General features: G+C 40.6%; 1 protein-coding gene across 3 annotated transcripts in view; it reads left to right on the top strand.

Moving 5' to 3' along the window:
- Positions 1 to 26,447, top strand: part of KCNJ6 (potassium inwardly rectifying channel subfamily J member 6) — a 164,387-nt gene that overhangs the window by 100,685 nt on the left and 37,255 nt on the right. For all 3 annotated transcript variants that reach the window (XM_087757188.1, XM_087757185.1, XM_087757186.1), the window contains one exon: positions 19,426 to 20,346. In XM_087757188.1, coding sequence (XP_087613314.1) covers positions 19,449 to 20,346 — 898 coding nt within the window. In that variant the 5' untranslated portion in view covers positions 19,426 to 19,448. The remainder of the gene's footprint in view (positions 1 to 19,425; positions 20,347 to 26,447) is intronic.

Below are 26,447 nucleotides of genomic sequence, written 5' to 3'. Positions count from 1 at the left end.
CTGTTGCCCTCATTTGTAAGCAAGCTAACTGGATACAGGAAAGTTACTCTCATTATTTAACAACAAATTTGCATATGGTTTCCTTCTTTTGTTTTCCTTATCCAATGTGAGCTGGATTTGGAGCTATAAAACACGTCTAGGCTAAGGCCTACAAAAATGAAGACTCGCCACCCTGAAAGCAAGCTGGGCTGCACTGCCAATGGGAAGAGCTGCATGAGCTGCCTTTCCTCTGTCCTCCCATCTGTACATATGACTCTGAACAGACTCACAGGGAGAACCAGATAAACCCAAGATCCCTTCACCAAGGCAGTTATTTTTTTCCTACTTGCCATTCTCCCCTTGTGCATTATGGGCAGATCTTCCTTTTCAGCATCCAGGTACTAACAGAAAACTGTTTCCTTCTGAGTCCCCCCACTATGCAAACTCCACGCGTGCATTACTCCTGTGGGCAAGCAGCTGGCGAAGCAGCTTCCCACACCTCCTCCCTGGCAACCCTCTCTGCCCTGTGCATGCACTGCTTGAAGTTAGCAGGCACAGAGAGCGCAGGAGTCCTCACCAACACCCAGATACCCCCACAGCATGGAGCTTGGCAGAGCCTCACTTGTAGGAAATAATCTGTCCCAGAGTTTACTGCATTACAGAGACAGCTTTTATGTTCTTTCTCCCCTGCAGTTGCATCTTGTAAAAGAGAAGAAAAAAATAATCTCCCAGACCAGGAGTGTTACAGTTCAGAGTTGGCTACCTCTTTCTGACAACTGCTGGCTCCCAGTTGTCGGAGCCAAATCCCACCACATTAAAGCAGTGCATCTTCTCTGTAACCCCCTGTGAAAGCACCAGCCCCACTTCAGCAACAGCCGCTTGAACAAAAGCATGCAGGTGCCAGGAGTACTAAGTGTCCAGGGAAGGTTCATCCCATGTTTTGTGATCTGACAAGAATTTGAGCACTTAATCAAGTAAAACAGGATTTGAGGCTAATACTAGGTCCAGTCTTAAGTGCCTTGCCAGGTCAGAGATCCCATGCGGCATAATTGCCAGTCCCCTACTTTATCCACTGGTCCTGGCTTTACACAGGAAAACAGAGTGTAGGTGTTCCCTCCTATTGATACAGGCTTGTTCTCCAGCTCAAAGTCACTTGACCAGAGGCCAACAGTTTCATTTTATTTTAAGTAGGAAGAGAACGGAACAGAAGGACTGAAAACAGTGACAGCTTTATGAGGAGGTGGAGGAGAACAAATGCTGGGAGTCTTTTTAATCAAAAGGTCAAAAAGGTCCTTTAAAACCACTAAATCTGATGCCTAGCATAGTACGGCTCCTAAAATTCCACCCTGCAATTCCTGACTAAGCTATGACTTCTCTTAGAGGAGATTCCAGGCCACCCTTATTTGCACTAATGTTCCTAGGATAACACCACAGAAGATGAAATGTGTTCAGCCTGCCAAAGAAAGGGAGCGTTTTGTGAATACCACTAAGCACTGCTTTTCCCCCACCAATGTGGAGATAACATAATACATTGCTGCCTCCTACAAACATACTTACCAGTGCACCCAGCTGCATTTTTTAGCTCCTGTTATTAATTTTGTCTGGACCCAATAGCATCAGCACACTTAAACAGTACTGAGAGGATGAGCAGGGTGAGTGAGAAAGCACTGTTCCTTATTGATTTGACAGGGAGGCTTTACCAGAGACAAAGCATACTAATGCTAAATATAAAAACAAATAATCAAGGTAATTGCAAGAGAGGGAAGGTGAAAGCAAGCAAGTCAGGCAATTTGTTAAAATTGATCACAGATGAAAAGCAAAGGGTTGCCCATTTAGCCACAGCATCCCTGCAATAGGAACTTGTACTTAATTTGCATGTGAATAGTATTACGGTCTGATTGCCTAGGCTCAGGTCAGCCATGAAACACTGAAATCAGTTGTAACTAACAGACATTTATCACAGTCAACTGTTATTAATGGCTTGCCAGATGTTGCTAGCAGAGCTTGCTCTGTATGAGAAGACAGTGATAATAAATATATTAACACAGAGAAGGTGTAGTGCCTGTCATGTCATGCACTGGAGGCAGTCCTGTGGCAGTTCAGGGCATCAGCTCCTTGCACAGATCAGAGCTCAAACTGGAGATTAATTTGGAAATGAGGTTGCAGCTTCTTTGATACCTGCACAAGTAACACCCAGTGTGGGTCGTTATACGTTTCCTTGCTCTTTCTGAAGGTCCGTAAGTGACATTCTCTCTATTTTAAAGGTGATGACTGAGTCCCTGGAAGGTTTAGATGACCGTTCAGCAGCAAGTCTCTTTGTTCCTAATCCCCCATTTACCAAACCTCAAAAAAGCTTGTCTGGGACCCTCAGATAAAGCTCTGTTTAGGGTCCCTATACATACACAAAAATGAGAAATGTGAGGAGACCGATATCTCCTATTACGTAACAGTCCACAGGAAAGTACTTATGCCATTACCTTTTTTTTATTCCAACATTAGCAGAGGTGTCAAGAGAGTGAGTGTCTCATTGCATTACTATAACACCCTTATCCAGGTCACCTTCCCAGTGTTGTGTATGTGAGCAGGTAAATCCTATTCACTACTTCTGACACCCTCCACTGAGAGAGAAGCAGTCTGTGACTAGAGAAAGATGTGATTTTTCTACTTTGCTTTAGTGCTGCTAATCATATCAAGTTCCTCCGGGAATGCTGATTTACAAACTCACTGCTCTCTTGGGCTTCAGAGGAAAACTGTAGGTCCGGGGCTATCTCCAGCAGTCAAACACATCAGGCAGAAGGAAATGCTTGCTCTGCTACTGCTCCCTGTTGCCTGCTTGAGGAAGCATCAAGTAAAAATGTCTCTGATGCAGCTTCACGTACTGGCCTTCCAGAATGAAAGAGCAGTTGCAGAAGCTGGAGGAAGAGTAACAGTCCCAAAATACAGAGTTTAGTCACCATTTCAGAGTTTAGTATCCAATGGAAAAAAATTGTTTGCATACAGATAATAAAGTGGTTCCTGTGCATCTCCCCCACTCTTCCTGAACGCATGTTCATTGTTTTGTATTCCATGTATCTCAGGTCCTCATTATTCATTTCACACGTGGCTCCTACATATTCTGTGTAGAAAGAAATAAATATGCATTTCTGAACACAAATAAGGTCCGTATTGGGATATACAGGAGGTGTGAAAGTCAGACACAAGCTCAAAATCTTAATCCAGTCCTTATAAAAAGTGTAATAATAACTATAAATCTTCCCAAAGTGACAAAGCCAGAGTAAACCAGCAGATTTTCCACTTTTCTACCCACAGATTGTGTCTGGGTAACTCTCAGCCACAGTGCCCCTTCCACAATTGATATTGCAAAGGACTTTTCTTCTAAAGCTTCTCTTTTAGCATCATCCTAGATGTGCCTGAGTTACATTGAGACACAGGCTGTGAGGCATTTTAATGGCAAATAGTTTATTTATTGAATAAATGATGCTTTAAGTATTCTAGCTTAAAATCTGTACATTTGGGTCAAATTCAATAAATATTTTTCAACTAAATATTTTTTAAATTTTTCCTAAGGAGGAAAATATAGCTATTATATACAGAAACAGTATTATATTTGTGGGTTAGATCAATAAAGAAATGCAGGTGGCATTCCCAAGAGAGTCACTAAGAGCTAAGACCCTTCTTATCTGAATGAATGGCACCTGCCTTTGCTCCTCCCTGCCTTATGACTCTACCATTTATCTGAACACTGAGTTATAAATCCAAACTATTATTATTTATAGGCAGGCAGAATAATTTGTTGGATCCTATTTTTAATTGCCAGATATTCTGAAAAAAATTGCATCCAAATCAATCTGAGGACATTTTTCATTTTTCTGTTCAACCACCAATCTGAAAGGCGGTTGTTTACAAAACCATACTGTGAAGGCAAATGAGGATGCCTGTTCAAAGCCTGAAAAGAACTGATCAGATTGCTTCTGCATACCAGCCGTTAAAAGAAAGAACTGCTTTGAAATTTTGATTTTTGCCAAGAAGTTCTTTGTGTCCATCTTGTTCATTGCTGGCTAATTACCACCTTTGCAGACAATCTACATGGTTAGATCTCCTTGGAAACTAGCAAGGCTAGGAAAAAGATAAGTCTAAGACTCTATATTTGAACTCAGAAATTGTTTTATAACAGTGAAGTAAGGCCCAGTCACCTCTGATGTCAACTGATCACAGTATTTACATGAACAACAAAGGCATCCTATCAGAATAGAGATAAAATATCTTTCTTAGCATCTGTCCACTTCTTCGAACCCCCCCATTAACCTCAGAGGATGTGTCAATGACTTTAAAAAGAGAAATGTGTATTATACAGCTGGGAGAATATAAGAAGTGCTTTACCATTCCATGACAGAGGGAGCGCGTAAGCCTGGTGGTCCATTTCCCACCAACTCCCTTGCAACCCTACCTCCTGCGTTAGCCCTCTTGGAGGGAGCATCCCTGCCCCATCCTTTCACTGTCTATTCAAAGACCCCTTGTCTACGGACTTGCCAAACCATTTTCGAACTTCCTGATATTGTCCAACCCCACAGCCTCCCAAGGGCAGCAAGCTTCTGAAGCCACTACCTGCTGTTAAAGGAATACTTTCCTGTAAATGTTTTAAAACCAATCTCCTACTAGTTGTGTGAGATCCGCAGTACCATGGGATTCTCTATTCTCCATCTCCATGCCATCCCTCTCTGCCTTCACCCTCTTTAAATTGAAGAGTCCAGGTTTTTCTTACCATCTCTTTGAGTGGCAGGTGCTGGGACTCCTCCACCCCTTTGGCTGCCCATCTCCATTACCTTCTCCAGTTCTTCCATGGCCTCCTGAGGTCCAGGGACTGTGCACACACACAGTACAATATGATGTTACCTGGTTTTAGAAGATGGCTCCTGGCCCTGAAAACAAATGGAGCTATGACTACCATCTTTTTTTTTTTTTTCCTTTATGGAAGCCAAGCAGGCCTTGGGGCCTCATGTCTTAGATGGGAAATAAGGAATATTTACATTCATCTTGGCCATCCATGGGATGCCAGGGGAGCTATGCAGATACTCTATCCTCATAGCTGGGACACCCAAGTCCTGAGGCATCCAGCACCAGTTGAGACCCCCAGATGAGAGTCAAGGAGTTGAGTAAGACTTTGGGCAAGTCACTGAAAGGAACTGTCACCTGTTTTTCCTTGTCCCATCATAATTCATCCCACCACCATTTGTCCTGGACAAAGAAAAAGAAGCTACAGCTCAAGCATAAAGGGGTTGTTTTGCCACCAGAATTGAAAGGAGTGAGACAAAGGTACTCTCTGTAACATCACAAATGAATCTCATCCTATGCACAAACCCAGACAAGTCTGAATACTGCAGACACTGTCTTTCCCATCACCCTCTCAAATACAAATCCAGCTCCTTATCTCTGTTACTGTAGTGCCTCCTTCCTCCTTTCTCACCAGCTGCCTGCCTGCACTTTCTGTTTCTGCCTGTTTAAACATACCCACGCTGGTGCCCAGATATTTCACTCTGCCCGCTTACCATCCCCCCACATCTCAGACATACCATGATCCTTGTTTCTCTCCCACGCACCCATGTCCTCTGATGTTCCCACATGCACACGCACACCAGGATAGCACAATCAAACCTCTAGGGAAGGCCTTTTAAAGCTTTTGTCATTTCATTAAAAATGAATCCATGTGCATTTCTGCCACTTCACATGCTCTGATCTGGAAGCCCTCTCTTGCAACTGCTGTCTCTATTGAGAAAGCCTGGGCATCTACAAAGCCACTAGTTGCATCCTTTAGACCAGCCAAGTGGGCTCCCATGGTCCTTGAGCTGTTGGGAGACTCAGGCACCAGGGCAGGCAGCTGAAATCCTGCATCATTCCTGGCAAAGCATTACCCTTCTGCCATTGGCCTCAGCCTCACAAAAGGGGGTTGAGTTAGTTTTAAACAGAAGAAAATCAGAAACCTACCCAATATGCAAGCTAATTTGTTTGCAAATGTTCCACTCGTTTCATGCGCAGAAAGCCACTCTGAAGCAGCCAAGCTCTATTTTTACCATCTCGGTTTTCCATTTAATTTTGCTTTTGGATGCACAAGAACTGTGTTCTTGTTACCAGTCTATTCATTTATCAAAAGCTCTCCTCCTTGGGTTCAATACTTTTGTTTACTGCACAGGAGCTGTATTCTCTTTAAAAGGTCAACTCCTTTATCAACTATTTCTTTAAGTGAGTCTGACTACATGTACCTGACTAAAAAAGACATAGAATTCACATTTTATTCCAGCATATTTATTGTTTCATGTAGTAGCTCTAACAAGAGCAATCTGTATTTCTGATGTCTATGAGCAAATCCCTGAAAGATAGCTCGTACATTTCAGAGGTAGATCTCCCCATACAAATCAGGAGATATGTGAAAAGCAGAACTACTCTTTTCTCTCAAGACATCTAAAGGCTACAAAAGCTTTGAATTATTTGTGCTCATGCTGAGCTTTGCTGGCTCCAATAAAGATAGATGGGCTTTGCTAGCTGAAGGCTAATGTGCCATCTAAAATGTCAATTATTTAAAAACCATAATGCCAGTTCAGCCTGTTCTGGTAAGATCCATACATATTGTAGAAAGAAAATTTAAATCCACAGGTATTAAACTCTAAATTCAGCCACACAGAATCAAATACCATCAAGACTCCTTAACAGATCTGCAGAAACTGGATGTTTCAATCTAGCCAGCTGGAATAACATGAGAGCCTGGTACCGCCAAGTCTTTCAGAAAGGTTCCAGTTACCTCTCAAAGTGCCTTATTTTGAGAGAGGAAACTGGTGATCTAGTGACTCGTGCATGGGACAATCCTGGTGAATGATGGGTTATTTTCAGTCAGACTAGAAAGAGCTATAGGAAAAATGAAGACCAAATCAAAAAGACTTTTACACACTTTTTAACAAAGTAAGAAAAACAAACAGAAAACCCCTACCTCACCCAAAATAGGCATTACAAAGTCTTTCATATAATCCCTCCATTTTGGTGTTACTTAATCCTTTTGAACAACTTTGTTTCCTAAAGCCAGGTAAAATATTACTGTGAAAAAGGAGGGAAAATTTGAATTCTGAAGTTGTTCCTAAAAGCTCCCAGACTTCGGTATTTCACAGACTAAATAACACATTTTTGAAAGTCTGAAATTGAATGTCTTTTTCTTCATAAAATATTTTGAAAAATCCTGTTGGTCAAATTTAATCCAATTTACAAAATGTTTCAGTGCTTGCAATTCTTTTTTGCTACTATTTCCCTATAGAAAAGGATAATAGCAATTATAGCAATTTCACAGCAACTCCTTTGATTCTTTTTTTCAAACAAGTGTATAGACCTATTTACATTATTATGTAGGTTAAGTGAAACAACATAATAAATGGTAGTTTAGACACAATTGAATTGTTTATTTCAAGAAAAAAAGTTGCTATTTGTTGACATGGAAACATTTTTTCGTGGTTTTCACTTATGTTTTCAGTCATGTTGGATCTGACATTGTACTTGCCTGAATACATCTTTTAACAAATTCATATGTAGATGGGTATAAAATCCTGTATACCTGATGCTCATTGCAGAAAGGGTGTATGGCTTTTCTTTCAAATTAAACAAAGGTAAGAAAAAATTTAGATTGAAACCAAACATATGTTAATTCAATCTTTTGTTCTGATTCAACTAAAAAATTTATTAAAAAAAAAAAGCATGAGTTGAGTCAGTTTTATTTTCTTGCACTCAATTTGCTTTGTAGACAAAGCTACAAACTCTGACCTAAACAACCCTCTTGTTGAATATGGAAGTCCTTCTATCAAAGAAGAGCATCAGGCAGATCCAGCCTGTGGTTGCACTCCATGCCTGAAAACAAAAGCACACAACCTTTCATGCTCCATACAAAGCAGGAGCACTTTTTTTGAAGATACTTCACAGGGACATTGAGTGGAATAGCTATTTGAAAAAATATTTGACTGTAGCTTTGGGAGCAGCAGCACTCGAGAAAAAGAAACATTTCTTGTAGCTCCCTTTTATATAGATTCCTTGGCATCTGATAGTGTGGTCAACTCAGTCTGTTTTCATGACACTGGTAGGAATTCAGTATTTCTGAGACCTCCACACACCTGTCAAATGCTGCTATGCCTACCTTTCAGAATCTAACTAAAGATCTGAAAGAAATGTAAAAGCCAAAATTTCAAAAGTGATTGGGGGGAGGCCAGACAGAGTGATAGCTAAGGCTCATTTCCTTAGGAAACATGGCTAAAGTACTATTCTGTACTTACCATTTCCAGGTTATCAAAATACCACAACCTGAAACAAAACATTGACCCAGCTGAAATTATGGCAGTTTTCAAAAATTTCTTTTTCTAAATGTCTTTTTAAATGTTAGTTCCAGCCTTATTTCTCAGTTATTTTTTCTCTGCAGTCTATAAACTGCACAAAGCAGAAACGGGAAGTCAGTAGCAAGAAAGTAGGTCTTTGTATTTCACTGTGACTTCTTTTGGCAGGGAAAGGGGATGAAGCTAGTGATGGCCTAATTATTTAGCTTAAACAAAGCAGCCAGAATTCTGGTATCAACTGCAGTAAGAAATGGAAGAGAAAGGGGATGGAAAGAACATGGCAGCCATTCAGATAAACTAAGTAATTGTAAGAGGGGTAACTGCCTGATCTCTGAGGCAATGTTATTTGTGAGGCGATGTTTGGATGCAAGAGTTTGGTTTTGTATGTTAGGCCAAATAAACAATGTCACTCACCTCAACTGCCACAAAACTGCGTACATCCACCAAGTCACCACCACAACAGACAGCAACAATCACAGAAACATTGTTTCCCCAGCATCTATGAGAAAAATTTTAGTAATATTTCTTCTCAAGTGTGCAAATAAGTTAAATTGAAATCCTGCATGATTTTTGTAAGCGAGGAACACCTTGCTCATCTGAAATATGTTGCCTAGAAGCAAAAGCCACCAAAATCCTCCTTTGACTGCAAAGAAGTTATCCAAAAAGAAATCTCCATTACCAGATTTAAAAAAAAAAAATAATCTTGGCTGTTTCAATTTTCCCAGTCTTTCCAGCCCCTTCTGTAAATGCATGCAACAGTAATAGCAGAACGAAAACCAATATGCTTAGACAATGTCTGTGACCTAGGGGCAGCCTGTTTGGGGTGCAGCTGGATGCAAACTGAGGGGGAAAAAATATAATTTAAGGAAGGAAGTTTGTGACATTTTTTCATTCTTCTTTCGAGAATTGGGGGAGGGTAGGAGGAATCAGGTATCTGTACTTCAGAGTCACTCTGTTCTCTGTAGTCCATATTTCTTGAAAAAGCAGACGTAGCAAGTGACAGTTCTTTCTAGCTCAAAAACCTCGTCTTTACCAATGGCATTCAAACTGCTCTCCCAAAGTCTTGCTTCACTAGGAAGCTGCTGGTGGGCAAAATGAGCTGCAAAGTAGCAGTCGGTAGCATGTGTGTGTGCTACTTTACATCATAGCATACACACGCACTACCCAGAGCACCAATGCCAGGTGGTTTCCCCAGTGCATGATCATCTTGACATAGGGAAAGTTTACTCAGTGTAGATGATGTTTTGCAAAGAAAAAATAAACGCTCTCAAAGTCATCTCAGATCCCCTAACCCTAAGCTGATCAGGTCCAAGATCTGTATCAATATATGGCGTCTTCTGCCAATTTCTGTAGGAAAGTACTAGAGGCTCTTCTGCTTGGTCTGCAGGCTTACTTCATTGCATAAGTCATTGGCTTCAGTCAACTGCTACAGCATATTGATTGAATCAAGTCCTTTCTTTCTGACAAAAATATTCTTCACCATTCTTCCTGTGCCTTATATTTATGATAGTTCATTGATCAAAGCAAAGCAAGCTGTCAGAATATGTCTGTGCAGCAGTCAAGATAGTTACAACACCTGCCCAAGGAGCTCTATGAATATTCAGGCACAAAGTTGTCTCAAGGTTGTTCAGCAATGCAGGCAAAAATTGTATTTGGCTGTCCCAAGGATGAAGATTCAAGTAAAGCCACTCTTACTTCAGGAAAGGGAGGAAAAAATGACAGGAATAGAGTTGGGATAGAAAACAACAAAGAGAGAGAAGGGCTGGCTTCTCCTCCCAATATGAAAGTGGGAAAACTGGTGGTATCAACTCCTTCTGTGAAGGTCTGTTTCTCTTCTCTTTACTCACCTAACTTTGACAAGGGCAACAGCTGCCTGCCTTGATTTCTAAACTTTTCACATACTGGACTATGCACCAGGCCCATCACCAGTCTGACTACATCTACAATACTAAATAAAACCAGGCCAGGAATTGTTCTGCAACCTTGAGAGTGAGTGGTACAGGATGTCCATGCCATGCTGCAGAGCACTTGGCCCTGAGTCTTGTGTGGACTTTGTGTGTCTTCGTTTTAAGGCATAATTAGTATATTGACAGTGATTTTTTTCCACTTCAAATTATTAGAAATAACATGAGGTCTGTGTTGCAGACCAAGGTTATATGTTGCTTGACACAGAGGTGGCATGAGGGCTTGTGAAGATGCCTGAGGGAGCAAAGCCTGCTGGCACAGTGTTGGCAGATGAGAGCGAAAGAAGCCAAAACTGATGCAATCTCATCCATGCTGTCTAATGGGAGCAGTCCCTGGCACATACTGTCTCCCAAACCACATATTGTCATAGAGCAGTAGTTGGCACAGGCCAAAGCCAAGATGGGTAGCTTGCTAACATTTAGCAGTACAGATAATCAGCATTGGACAGGCCAGCCAAGCTCCTATTTACACTTCGGCTTCCAGAAACAACCAGGAGCACTCCCCAGATATCAGTGACATTACAGGTGCAGAATTAAATGAGTCAGAATTATCTATATGAAATGTTCAGCTGATCAGCTAATTTTTGTTTCTAGACTTTTCATTTGGGAAAATTTTAATGGGAAAAAATCATGAGAAGAAGGAACTGATTCTCTCCATCTCTTCTTACAAAACTTGAAAATACTCTTTTTCCATGTAATCAGTAAGGAAAATAGTTGGAGAAACCAGGATTTAACCAGCCCTCACACAACTTCCCTGGAAGGCTGAGCTGTAAATCAACAACTCAGATGCAAAAGAGAAGCTGCAGAGAAGATGAAGTCATACTCTTCTCAGAGGTGCACAGGGAAAAACAAGGAGCAATGGGCACAAGCTGCAGTGAGGTGCAGCACTTGGACAGGGCCCAGAGAGGCTGTGGAAATTCCCATCCTTGGCCCTGAGCAACATAATCTGACTTTGAAGTTGGTCCTGTGTTAAGCAGGGGATTGGTCAAGAGACCTTTAGAGGTCCCTTCTGACCCAAAATATTCTATGATTTTAAGCAGGTTTTAAACTTATTTCATTTTTATTTCTAGCAGTTAGAGCATGTAAACACGAACAGTTTAAAAGTGATAGAATTCACGTCAGTATACTTCCTTCATGCTTTCTCCTTTTCCTGGTACACCCCACAGAGATGAAAAGTTGAGTTCTTAGTAAATCTCTGAAGAAATAGTGCAACTGACAAGTAAAAATTTTGGCATTAGTACACGTGACAGTAACTGGCAGAAATAGCTGGGTTGAGTAACTGCAAAAAAGAAATGTCTCAGGGGGCACATCAGACAATGACACATTACAGCAACTCAGGGGGACATACATCTGATGCAGAGACATCAGAAAGAAAGCATGTGGCCAGTATTTGCAGCTATTAAGGCCTGTCGGCACTGTGAATCATTAATGATCCCTATTATCCCTACTACAGCAGTTGTCAGTAGTTTTGCCACATGGAAATACTATACAAGATCCAAGGTCTGATGTTGCCAGCTGGCATGAGTTAAGGTGAGACACCTGGCCTGTCTCTGCCACTGATCTTGCTCCACTGCTTGTAGCAGCGGTGACAACAGTATGCATTTTCCAAGTGCAAAAAATGCATCCTTTCTATCTTTCTCACCTTCTCAGAAGAAACACTGCTTCTGAGCAGGCTGTTTTCTGCATTGGTTGTGGATAGGACAAGAACACTATAGCAAAGGAGACCTGACTTTTTCAAAAGAGAGAGAGTACCACTCTGACTTCTTTGTACGTTGCTATGAGCAATTGCATGCAAGAGTCTCTGATTTTAGTGCCAGCCTTGCTCGCTTATTGTGGCCAGGAATCTTCATTCTGCCTTTCTGGTAGTCCTCCATTGTCTAGCCTTCCATTGGTAGGCCATGATTTTCGGAGTAACCACTGCTCCCTCCATCATGTTGAGCTTAGTCTCCATTGTTCAACGTTCTCTGAAATTGCACGGGACACCTATTTGTCTCTTTTTTGTAGCTCTACAGGTTTGTCATTCTCAGACTTTCCTATTTATTACCTGCTTAAGTTGAAAACATCTTTGCTTTTGCCTTTCTGATGAGAGCAAGGGAACAAAAGTGGGGTGGTTGAACATAAAGAGGTAGTGAGCACTAGACAAGGGTGATAGGCCATCTGCCATAAAGGATAAGAGGGAGTTGTTAATTTAGATATAGCTTGTGGCAGAGATTACTTGTACCATCCAGGGGAATATGATGAATAAGAACACAGCACAAGCCAGAGCACACGTGCGATATCAGCAATAGCTCATACGTATGCTGAGTCTGCTCAAAAGAATAGCATATAGACTGCACTGAACTGGGCTCCCAAAAACCACTCTGGATATTGGTCCCAGTCACTACATACATAAGGGGGCCAATGGCCAGCATGTATGCTAACACCAAAAACAATAGGTTAATTTATGTAGATTCACAGGCTTTCAGGAGAACCCTTACCTGCTCTGAACCTCTAGCTCAAGCTTTTCTGGAAGCCAAAAGTCTGGTAAAAATCATGTATAACTAGACTAATCAGGCAGGAGCAGAGATATGTAACAGCAAACTCTCCTTATTCCAGAAATCTGTTTTCGATGCCAGGCATTTGCACTAGAGATGGCTCTGAATTAACACCGACAAGCACTCAGACTTCAGGTAGTAAACAATTTTATAATCCAATTTGGGATCCCTGGCCTCATGAAAGGCAGAAGACGTTGATAATCAACTGTCTCCACACATCTTTGCAGGTTCAGAATGTCTAGCCTGTTTACACTGTCCCATATACATAACAAAGCGGAGGCTGTTTGGCTTCCCCGTGCTTCAAATGAAGCTACATTTAGCAAAGCAGATGTAAAAACAGCATTCTCGAGCCTTTAGTGGTAAATTCTGTAATGAAATTGGTTAGAATCCAAGACAAAAACTACAAGGTCAAATGACTACCAAAAATGGAGTTGTGCTTTTTTCAATTCATGTATCAGCTTCATTTTCCATCCTCCATAATAAAAGGGCCAAGAATCAGAAATGAATGGAAATGTTTGTACTGCATAGAGGCAAAGCATTACTCAGGCTGATTTTTTGCAGCTGTACAGGCTTAAAAGAAATGAAAATAGTAGAACGTTATTTTTATCAAGTTGGATTAGAAGGCAATGATGAAGCAGGTAGCGTGAAAAAACAAGGTATCATCCTTACAGCGTCTTTTCTAATCATAAATATACTTCAATTTGCATTTCTTTTCTAGTGAAAACTGCTGCTGATATAAATTTAAATCACACGCATGCTCTCTCTGAAATTATATTTATGTTTCTATGGATGCAAATAAGTAATTTGGTTCTTGAAGAAATTTGCCAAGTCAGTGTTTATTGAACATTTCAACATTTCAAAATGAGGACTAGACAATGTTCCCAGCCCAGTGAACAGACAATCTTGCATTGATTTCAACAGCGGAGGACCGGATCCTAATTCCTTTCTTTTTCAGAAGAAAATCTGCATTTTGTGATCATGACTGCTTACAATTGTTAGCTGATCATAAAAAGCTCCATTTTTTCAGTAAACAAGACTCTTTTCTCCTCATATCTAGTGGTAATACACAATGTCTCGCAGTATGGATTACCTGGTCTCGCTGCAAGTGATACAGGCTGAGTTCATCAAACAGGCAAATCCCCCTCTATTCTGAGAATATCTGTTCCTGTGCCCTCAGTGCTCATCAGACCTGATATTTTACAAAGCTCTGAAACAGTGACTAAAACCAGCCAGAGATCAGGCAAAGCATTTCAAAATCTCCCCCTCTGCTTCCTCTCTCTGACTTCTTCTTGCATCGCAGGCAAGAAAAGAAACAGAAAGACCCAGACTTAGAGCAGAGTATTGAACATTGCAGAAAATGCCTTGTGCAGCGCAGTGCTATGCCGCCTTCTCCTGATGTCAAAGCCTAACAACCTCACAGAGGCAGTGGGGAACAGAAAGAGCCACCTGGTACTGCCAAATATTCCACAGATGAGTTCAGTGTCAGGGAGGTTTGTGATCACAGCAAATGAGAGGTGAATACTGAAAAATGTTCACAAAAGGCAAGCTTGGACCTTACAAAAGCAAACACCTGCTTACCTTAAAAGTTGCCCTCATCCTATTAGGAAAGTGGGCAATGACCTGCACGCAGACAGAAATCACAGTCAAAAAGATGTCTTCTCAACATTTGTATACGTGCAATAAAGCCCATGAGAACAATTTGTAGATTGTAAATGATTTTCTGAAAACAATGAATTTTCAATAAAGTTGCATACAAACCATTCACAACTATGTTACAAGAGATAAAATTAGTCTACTAAATTACAGAAACATTTGCTGAACTCTCTGTATCAGTTTCTGTTACAAAAAGGTCAGTTATAATTTGTAATATTCTCTGTTGAAACTCCTAATTATTTTGCAGGTCATCCTACAACTCTGCTACAGTATATGATCAAAATGGGATACCAGTATTTAAATTAGACAAGTATGCCCTTTACATACCTCCTTTTGCTTTGTATTTGCACAGTATCACGACAGGATCTCTGAAGCACTACCAAAGTACAAAAAAATCACATTGCTAATGATAAAATGATTCCTTAGGGATTATAGTAATATGTTACATTCACAGCCATGAAAGTCATGAGAGCGTCTCCTGTACAGCTCATAGTTTGTTGTTGTCACTGGATTCTTGTTATTCTGCAGACTCTAAATAAAAATATGTGCTTGGAAACACTGGACTGTGCCTTTCCAATGCTATTCTGGAATAGACAAGACCAGGACACCAACACTGGTTGCATCTTTACCTGAAAATAAAATATTCCCGACCACTGGCACCCAATTCCTTTCATGGTAAAATTCCTAGAAAAGCCCCTGGCATGGTTTTGACCAGTGCAGAACTGAGTACACACAATTCCTGTCTACATTTCAGGTGTTATCATGGGACACAGACTATTCCTAATAAGCAGATTGCATGACACTACCCTGCTTTGAAAACAACAGCAGTTCAATAATACAAATGTGGGCTGTACCACTCCATTCAGCCTCCATGCTAAAGAACAGGCCTGGGCACATTTAATTTACTAATATAGCCATAGCCCGTACATACTGCTATGATGAAACAGAAGTGAACTATTCAGGGGCTTATTTAGGAGAACTCCTTGTCATTTGCTGGAAAATGAAACAAGCCACTGAAATCTCATACATGTGGTATGCATTTGCCTAAGGGACTCACTGAAACAAATACTTTGAACAGAATACTCTAAATTGGCACAGTATTGATACTGGCCATTGTGTCCAAACAAACAATGTTTACTGGGAGAGGGGGAAGCATTCAGAAGAAGTACATATTTTTTTTGCAGCACAGATTAATAATATGCATATATTTTTGTCATGAAGAGAAGCGGAGAGAGTAAAAATAGCTCTCAAGTGAGATAGCTGCTATTCACTCCTCTGTTCCTGGAACCATGACAGCCATTATATAACCAAAAGGAAAATTAAATGAAATAAACAGCATAAGCTAATTGGGTTGATATCAAGTAAAAATATAATTAGTCAAAGTGTTTTGTGGCAAAGGCACTGACAATATGTGGCTGTTCCTCAGCCTTAGTGGTGAACAGGGATCCTGCCATGTGTTTAAAATTTATTCATCAAGCATTTCCATGGAAACACACAAATGCACAATTCTTGGATCACTTATTTCGGGAATTGCTGCTCCCAAGGTTCACTCTGGAGTGAGAACTCAGGCCAGGAGACGGTGACAGGCTGTGATTCTGATCTAGAAACCTCCCCATACAGGTATTCATTGGGTCTCACAGTAGGAGAATTTGGGTGAGGGAAAGAGTAAAAGGGCATCTTGCATAAAGAGAAAAAGACTGAAAACTTGACCTTAATTTTTCCTCTCAGAGCCTGCCTGAGAGTTGAGAAATGACAGCACTGGAAAGAGCCTGAAGAGTTTACAAAATGGCCAGATGCCCCCAGGGAGATTAAAATGCCCACAAGAGTGTTAGCGAGATGCTATACTAAGAGAGACAGGTTAAATGCAGTCACTGGGTTTGGTTGTCCAAAGCTGCCCTCTTACATATCCGGATGGTAGTCAGCTCTGGTGTGACCTCTCAAGGTTAAAAGAAAAATTCTCCCATGTTGGAAGGGGCAGGTCTCTGAAGCCCACTTACAGTGACAGTGACAGCCCACCACCACGTGCTGGGGAGCACAGCGGCTCCTTGCTCCTGCTACAAAACCTATGGTCACTTGAGAAAATGTGGCCCTTACCTCTCTTTGTGGGTCAGCTCACATCCTGTAAAAGACAGGAAAGGCTGATTATGATGCACAAGGGCTTACTCAACTTAAAGCATTTTGAAAACATCACTAAAATTTGTTGCATGAATATAAGGTGCTTCAGCGCTAGCAAGTACTTCTATAGGAAATAAACACCGTATGCAAAGCAGCCTAGCTGGGTGCATTGTGTGACTGGTAGGCATCCCTGGATGGGGACATCCCTTCAGATTTCTCCTGATGCCACTGATAAAATCAGCATGTATGTGCCCTCCCAGCCCTGTTATGGTTTTTAGTATGCTTTTCCGTTTCTGGTAAGAGATGCTCAGGCGGGGAGGTCTAGGACATGGTTGCCTTTAATAGCAAGGTCAGAAGTAATGTATATTCTCAAAGGCAACAGAGGACACCTCCACCCTGTCTCTGTGTTCATGCCAGGCTCTAACTGGGAGGGGAAAGCAAAATTTTCATAATGCCTTAAAGATAATGAACCACATTAAACCAGCATTACTAGTCTAACATACATCGCATTAAAGCCTCCAAAGCCAGAGCCGTCATAGGCTGTTCATAAGTATTTGAGGGGTCTATTACTGCAGTGATGTGATAGCTCCTGTGGACTGAAATTTCCTTAGGCACAATAGAGAATTAAGCGTAAAGTGTGAAGACTTAACTTCAAATTTTCTGGCTTTTGCTTAAGTCTGCCTCACAAAGTTCCTGCAATGCCTTTTTATTGTGTTTATTTCGTCATACATTACATACTATTAATGATAATGCAAGTAGGCACACTGTCACCAACTGGGCTAAGTGTATTCAGAACTGACTGCCTTGTGACACAACTTCCAGTGCTGTCGCTACCATCAGCCTGAATAATGCTCTCTTTAGACACACCAGCAAACTGAAAAGGTGACACAGGATGGAACACACAGTCTTTAAACACAGAACTGCTATCAGGTTTCCATGCTACTGTTGGCCTTTGAGCCTTTCTTTTAACTCAGAAAAGGCTACAGGACTGAACAGAGGCTTGGCTGGCAGTGGAGCCGGCCAGAAGGAGAGACTACCAGTCTCCAACCCATTTTTTTTTTCCTGGGTATTTCAGTCACCCCCTAAAACTTTACAAGGGTCTTTGATCTTTCTCCACAGGGATGAATCTGCGCATCTTGAAAAAGCTACAGGTTCTGTGAGACTCCACAGATCATCTGCTATGTAGCACATGTTTCTAAAAGTGCAAGACTAAAATGCTCTTCGAGCCGTACTGACCCACCAAGAGCAGCTTCTTGTGCAACCCTCTCTCTGGACAAGAGCCCAGGCTTCCCTGGTAGCTCCTCCACGTGAAAGAGTTTGGGTCTACTGCCCAGGGCAGTGCCAGGCAGAGACACCCAAGCCCCTGGGGTGCCAGAGACAGGACTGCTGTGTCAAGCAGGAGCTTTGATGGGTTTATGCCCCCATTTCCCAGCCAGGCAAGAGGTACTCAGAGGCAACCGAAGCTCAGGGAAATGAAGTGATTCCCAACCCAAGCTGCTTGCTCCCAGCTCTCTGCATGAAGGTCACCACCCATAGCAGGACTGGTCAGCCCACACCTGAGCGTGCACAGCAGTTACCGCAGCACATCAATGTAAAATGTGGCCATTACAGGGTGCACTGACAACACGCAGGTCAACACCCTGACTGACCAGGAAGAGCATCTCCATAAACCAATGGTACAACAGTGCTACTATATTCAGAGCCAAGCATCTAGGCAGAGCCAGCAAACGCCTTTTCCCTTCACTGCCTGGCAGCAGAATGATAGCAGTTAGCCAAAAGGGAGAAAATTAGGAGTTCAAGACCTGAAATTCCTGCAGGAACAAGCCCCAGAGTGCAGAATTTTTTCCAGTAAACAGACAACAGTTACCCCAGACCTCACCTTCATGCAAAACCCATTCGATTATACCACTATCCTCCTTAGTAAACTCTTCTTTCTTGCACATAAACATAATGAAGCTATTTATTTCAAAAGGCTGGTAAGCCAAAAAAAAAAAAAAGGCATTTTTGGGTTTTAAATTCTTGTAAGACACTTACAGGGGAACATTGTGTAGGCCCATACAGTTAAAGAAAAATGCACACTTGAATTAAAGGCCACAGGCATACTGAACTAAAATGAAATCGTGTTCTGAAGACTGTATGTTTTATGTTACTGGGAGAAGGACAAACAATTCCCTGTCTCAGTATCAGCGAGACATTGATTTTCTATGGAAATGTGCTTGAATTGCTCTTGGTATATATTACACTAAAGCCCTCCTTTCCTTCAACAAGAGTACTATTGGTTCTTTCTAAAAAATGTTGGGGTTTTTTAAACTCCTTATACTTATTTAATACTTTCCCCATAGCAGTGCAATTGATTGATAGAAAAAATAGCTCAACAATTGCCCATTTTCCCTGCTCATCTTGTTGACTGAAACCCCCAAGCGAATCCATTTCCTCATTTATATCTACTATCTCCCAGAAGATCTTTCCTGGTGCATAAGAAACCTAATTTATTAAACTGCAAAGGGGGGTGGGGGGAAGAAAGATCTGCTTGAACACGTCTTGCAGAATTTAAATATGGGTGTAGATAGGATGACCTGATGAATAGGAAATGAGAAAGAGAGTTTTCCTTCAAAGTATTTCTATTAAGCAATAAATTGAGGATGCTTGGCATCATTTGACTTTTGTGTTGTACATCTAATAAGTGAGCAAAGAACAAGGATGATAATTTTATTGATTAATAGCAATTTCATGCCAGTAATACAGGAAGTTGTGTGTTGACTTAGAGAAATAATAAGAAAAATAATGCCTGCCTTTTTCTTGTTTGTTTGTTTTTAATGGCAGCTAACGTACTGGAAGAAGACTCAATGGAGCAGGACATAGAGAGCCCTGTCACTATTCATCAGCCAAAGTTGCCCAAACAAGCTAGAGAGGATCTGCCAAAAAATATAAACAAAGAATGTGCCAAGAGAAAAATCCAGAGGTATGTTAGGAAAGATGGGAAATGCAACGTCCACCATGGGAATGTCAGAGAGACTTACCGTTACTTGACTGACATCTTCACTACCTTAGTCGATCTCAAGTGGAGGTTCAACCTGTTGATTTTTGTCATGGTTTACACTGTGACTTGGCTCTTCTTTGGAATGATCTGGTGGCTAATTGCCTACATGCGAGGAGATATGGATCATATAGGGGACAGCACGTGGACCCCATGCGTCAGCAACCTCAATGGGTTTGTCTCAGCCTTTTTATTCTCAATCGAGACAGAAACCACCATTGGGTATGGTTACCGGGTCATCACGGACAAGTGTCCCGAGGGAATTATTCTGCTTTTAGTGCAGTCTGTTTTAGGTTCTATCGTCAACGCTTTCATGGTTGGCTGCATGTTTGTGAAAATATCCCAACCCAAGAAGAGGGCAGAAACCTTGGTTTTTTCTACAAACGCAGTTATTTCCATGCGGGATGGAAAGCTGTGTCTGATGTTCCGAGTAGGAGACCTTAGGAATTCACACATTGTAGAGGCATCAATACGAGCCAAGTTGATCAAATCCAAACAGACAAAGGAGGGGGAATTTATACCACTCAACCAGACAGATATCAACGTAGGTTATTACACAGGGGATGATCGTCTCTTTTTGGTTTCACCACTGATCATCAGCCATGAAATTAACCAGCAGAGTCCTTTCTGGGAGATTTCCAAAGCCCAGTTGCCCAAAGAGGAGCTAGAAATTGTTGTAATCCTAGAAGGAATGGTGGAGGCAACAGGTAACATTTCTTATACTTTGTATAAGGTAAATGCTTTAATTTTAGAAAGGAAAATCAGTGGGTTTGCTTCACGTTAAAGGAATCACTTCAATAGTCATTACATTTGAAAAAGGCATCAGTTATCTGGTTAGCTTCAACATTAAAAGCATGCCCAGTTTAATTGTCTGTTCCATCTTGCCTAATGGAATTAGTGTTGTTTCTGCTCTGTTTGGAAAATGGGATAGCATTTCTCATTTTCTAAATTTTTCACAGCATGTCACCCAGTTATTTGTCATTCTATTGCAGCAGCAACTCAACCACTAGAACCTTGTGGGATAAAATTATTTAGAAAAAAAAAAATCAATACAAAAATCTGTTTATTATTAACATGGAACCACCATAGTTCCTGCTGCTTCCAGTCACATGTGGGTAACTGCAGAATAACTGCCTCACACATGAAATTCCTAGCCTGTTTGGATCCAGTAGGAAGTGATAATGTGTTCAGTTTTCTCTTTTTGCTTGTTTGCTTGTTTTTGTTTTAACTTGTAACATGGGGCTTGTTCCACTTTAGTTCACAAAAGATCTGTCTGATTTTGTCTTTCACTGAGGCCCCCTACACACTGCACAAGTGTACAGAACACTTAAAGCTGGCATATATAAATAAGTCATGTTATGTCACCAGAGTCTTGTTGAGAGGCTGTTTGGTCATTACCTACAATGATACAGCAGAACATCAAATATCACTTGTGTCGTGGTTTAACCCCAGCTGGCAACCAAGCACCACAAAACCGCTCGTTCACCCTCCCCTCCACAGTGGGATGGGGGAGAGAATCAGAATGGCAAAACTGAGAAAATTAATGGGTTGAGATGAGAAGAGTTTAATGATTGAAATAAAATAAAATAATAATAATAAATAATAATAAATTGTAATGAAAAGGAAAATAACAAAAAGAGAAAAAGAAACAAAACCCAGGAAAAACAAATAATACAACTGCTCACCACCCACTGACCAATGCCCAGCCCATCCCCAAGCAGCAATTGCTGCCCCCAGGCCAACTCCCCCCCAGTTTATATACTGAGCATGAAGTCATATGGTATGGAATAGCCCTTTGGCCAGTTTGGGTCAGCTGTCCCGGTTATGCTCCCTCCCAGCTTCTTGTGCACCTCCTCACTGGCAGAGCATGGGAAGCTGAAAAGTTCTTGACTTAGTATAAGCATTGCTTGGCAACAACTAAAACATCGGTGTATTATCACATTATTCTCATGCTAAATCCAAAACACAGCACTGTACCAGCTACTAGAAGGAAAATTAACTCTATCGCAGCCAAAACCAGGGCAATTTGACGCCGAGAAAATAGTGCTTGGAATTCACAGCAAATAGACTAGTAATGTTTCTTCTTTGCATTAAAGCCAGAATAGTAGGAGATGCTTTCTCTAAAACTGCTGTACCTCCTGCAGTCAGAGTGCTGGTATACTTGTTTTAGGAGATGGAGGGATTTTTTTCCTGTTGATGACAGCATCAGTCTCTGAAGTGAGTAAATATAATCAATACAAGGGAATGGTGATTATAAAATGAAGAAAAGATGTGCTTGGGGAGGAGGAAACAGTATAGAAATAGAAGAACCAGATTTGTCATTTTTCCCCACTACTGTAGCAAAAGCTAGGAAAGTTTGAGGATGTGGATTACACATCTCTGACAGAGGTACAACCTTTCTAACCCTGACTCATGTTTTGCAACTGGAGCCAGGAAATAAAGAGCAGTCTCTTACTAGAACATGTGTGTGTGTTTCACACATCTATTATGTGGTGTCAGAAGACAACTGCATTTGTCACCATATAATAAACGTGTGAGACAAAAATGGAGCAAAAAAAAAAAAATTGAAAGGAACTTGGCAGAGAATTTGAAGTGGTAAATGCAAGGCTTCCAAATTTTCCAGGAAGTAGGTGGTACTGAAGAGAAATCAAGATGAAATGTTTAGTGTTTCTGATATGTGCAGTAGGCACAGAGGTTTCAAACATCTGCATCACCTTTGGGTGAGACGATGAGGAAATTGCTGTTTGTTAGCTGAAACCATTTTGAAATTTCTGAATTGCAACTAAATTAACTTGACATCCCAAAGAGTGGTGGATATTTTCAGGGTTACTGAACACCATATTTTCCAGAAAAATGATTGGCAAGTAGTAGGTACAAAATACATCTCACTGAAAATACCTATAAGATCAAAAGACAGTATACTTCTGCAGTGCATCAAATGTAGCTTTGTTGTCCTAAGCCTCATCACTCTTCATTGTTTAACCCTCCCTCCCTTACCTCGTCTTCACCCCTGCACACTCACATGGCTCTCTGGGCTCACCTTTGCTGGTCTGATACTGACCACAGCTGCCACTGAGCCATTATCAGTCTTCACCAGAGGGGGCTACTTCTCAGACTGCTCAGGCTGGCAAATTCTAAGTTAAAATGCTAGAAGAGTCCATATTAAAAAAGAAACTCGATGCAGTGATTTGAAAACTCACTGAAGCCATCCAGGATTAAGGTGTTACCCTGACACTGGATACGTAGCTACATTTAGCATTTTAAGCTGCTCCATTTTGTTCTGTTTGGGTCAGCTCTCTAGCACACAGCTGCATGAGAGGGGAGGGCATCAAGTAATGCCGCTTAACTATGGCATCAGAAATATTAATGTTGTAATTACCAGCACAATTTCCAAAACATGTTTGTGCAGAAGTAGCCACTTGTTCTGTGCTTTGCCTACATGTATTGGGTTATTTTTGTTGAAGGTGCAATCAGGCCAACTTTCTACCAAAACTAGACATTTTCTCTTTTTAATTTACAAATATTTTCCAGTTACATCCTGGCAAACACTAAAAGCAAATTTAGGCCATCATATATTCTCTTTTCCTTCTTACACCCAATGTAGAGTGAGAGCAGCAAAAGAAGTTGCTTGTAAGTTGATCTCCAGTCCTGGAGAGCAAGTAACACACTACCCATCATACCTGCCAATATTGGTCAAAGTCATGGGATATAAAAACATTAAAGCTGAATCTAAGAAACTGTGATCTCATCTATAGCAATATCATCATTCAGTATCGTTGCTCATGGGCCAAAACCAGACTGAAATCATTAGCTTATGTTATTCATCAGAAAAGCCACTCCCAAGTTTGACCAGTGGAAACAATCCTTCCTCTATTTTCACAGCTTCCCCACTCTGATAACATTTATCCCTTTAAATGAGAAGTAACACAGTGGAAAATGCTAAGTATAAACACTTGCTATTATTTTTATTAATTATTGATATTATTCTGTTTAAAGTTTTACTGAGCAGGTGATATAATTTTATACATATATAATACTTTCCACCTTAAGGGCTCCAAAAGCATGTTTCCCTCTAGTATGAAACACAACTGTTTATGTAGTGTCATGTGAGCTCTGCATTGCATGTTAGGATAGGAAATGAAGAATAACGCATCTTATTAAATGAAATTGAAATAACTAAACAAACTAAAATTCAGCAGAAAGATCAAATCAAGGACCCCTCAATTCCCCTTGGAAGCATCACCATAACTTTCTGACATGCAAAAAGAAGTAGGTATGTCTTTACCAAGGCAGATACCAAAATATCAGCTTGGGAAGTATCACTACACCTTGACTGTGCACATTCATCTTCATCAATCTTCATTCTACCATGAAGATTACTTTGAGGGCAGAATCTTCAACAAAGCATTTTCAACAAGACGTGAAGTCAATCTGACTACTTTATACAGCATCAGCAAAAACTCAAAACAAGACTGTTTTTTAAAATGTTTGTTATGGATCCTTCCAATATGCAATTTTCCGTATTTATTTACAATGATATTGAAAAACATCCTTTTGTGTTCAAAGGCTAACACTCTTGCAAAGATTTACTCGTATGGTTTTCCTGATACTGATACACATCTCTCAAGTGTCCAAAAAACCCAGTCATGGTGTGAAGTACATTAGGCTGCCATGAAGCAACTGACAAGCCTTCAGGATTGGAGGGGGGAAAGTCCAACCAAGCATCACCATATCTGAAGAACGCATCTGTTACTTCCACCTTTTGCAGCCCCCGTTTCATTTCCCACTATGCTAACAGCTGGTAGGAGTGCCAGTGCGATGCAAGGATCGATCCTAACTCTGAAAAACTAAAGTAACATCCACCTTTAACAGGGAAGTCGTTTCTGAGGCACTTATGCTTCTTTTAGTGTCAGACTACAGCTGTAGCTGTACAGCTGTAGAATAGCCCCTTACCAGCAAAGGCTCTGCTCCCACGCTTACGCAGCCCTAAAAAGCAGGATTCTGGCATCCCTCTGCTCCTTATGGGAGAGCTGTAACATTAAATGCAAATGAACTAACTGGAAAGAACATGACTAACACACTGATCTCAGTTCAGCAGTATTTGATAATCGCCACTCAAAATAGTTGGTTTATATTAAAGTGCGACCACTGCTTTCATATTATTTTCTGGAGACCACTTAAGAGATTTATTAGAAACCAGTTAAGACGTCTGTTAGAATATGCACGTTTATAGTAATGGAATTTGAGAAAATAATTTTTTTTCCTTGGACCAACAAAAAAAAACTTAGGCTCAGATATACTGAACCCTGTCTCCCCTAAACAGCAGGCACAAAAACTTGGATTTAAAGAACTTATTTTCTTGTTTTAAATTTAAAAAAAAAAAAAAAATCTACATTTAAGAATTTTTTATGATAATTTAATAGCCTCTTCCTAACAATAGGCTTGAAATTTTAAAGCTTTTTTTGCCTAGTGAAATCTATTTTTAAGGGAGGCCTTATGATCATAAACAAAGAAGTCATTTCAAAAAGTTAAACAAGACTACCAAATGTATAATTCTGATATAGAAAATAAACCAAGACCAATAAGAGGAAAGTCTTTTAAATTTGGAGAAGTGAAGTGGGAAAGTGAGGCATGCTACAACAGAAACTGAGAGAAGAGAAAGAAACTGAGAAACTGAGAGAGGGATTTACAAAAAAATGAGAGAGAGAAAGAGGAGTATCCTGAACAGCCCATAGCCTTGTTGGTAATGTGGTTCCTGAATCATAAGCAGCCTGGTTCAAATCCCTCCTCTAAACCTGCATTAATTTACAGAAAACAGCATTTTCTAAGACAGGAAAAGAATACGAGCCAGCAAGACTCTCAAACTTGGTGAAGTTGTATCTGGCCAGTAGGGTGCACTAGATGACATTCTTGCAATTCCCTCTGCCTAAAAATAAAAACATGAAAATTGAAACAGCACTGAGGAAAGAAAATGATCTACATATTTATAACTGCCAAAAAATAAGCAACAAAGCTAGACAGATAACCTTATGTTCATATGGATAATTTTACAAATAAACTTGTAATAGGGTGCATTTATAATTCTGACACACGGGGAGCTTGAGAGCAGGATTTGCAGAATGGTTTATAGATACGTAAACAAACACACTTGCCAGCTGTGGAAAATGTGTTTGGAAAGCAATAAAAAGTTCACATAGATGGTTATTTATATAGCAAATGATGCTATCAACTAGACAAACATTGTATAAAGCTGTTCCCACTCTTCACCACAACCCCTTTGACGGACTGAGTTATTGTCTTTTTTATTTCTCCCTGATGAATTGCCATAGTTACCCCTTATCCTTGCCCAATCCTAACAAATATCTCCCTTTGATATGTATGTTAGCAGTTTCAACCTTTCAAAACATCTCAGCAGACTTTGCTCTCTCTACAAATAAGCCTTGCTCGGGTTACAGTTTTTCATTAGAAATTTTTACTGCTCTTCAAAGAAGAGATGTTTATGCTATCAAATTGCTTCTTAAGGGGATGTAGATGAAAGGAAGAAAGGAACCAGGACTTCTCACACCCAAGTGTTTCTGCAAGGCAACTGGTGAAAGTAGATTTGATTGTTGTGCTCTGGGATGTGACCAATGTACGTTGACTGAAATACACCTTAAACAGGGTTAAGAATAAATGGCTTCTGCTCTAAGCTGGATCATCATCATTTCAGGAATGGTCAGAATACAATGGCTCTCCAGTCTTTAGTTTTTCTTTCTTTCTGTTTTGAGGGTTTTAACATCTCGTGATGCTAGGTGCTAGACTTAGACAT

Source organism: Nipponia nippon, unplaced genomic scaffold (genome assembly GCF_047370975.1).
Source record: "Nipponia nippon isolate SJK-2023a ecotype South Korea unplaced genomic scaffold, ASM4737097v1 scaffold_2, whole genome shotgun sequence".
In the NCBI taxonomy this organism is placed as follows: domain Eukaryota; kingdom Metazoa; phylum Chordata; class Aves; order Pelecaniformes; family Threskiornithidae; genus Nipponia; species Nipponia nippon.
The sequence above is the reverse complement of the archived record's forward strand: the minus strand, read 5'-3'. Positions and strand labels throughout refer to the sequence as shown.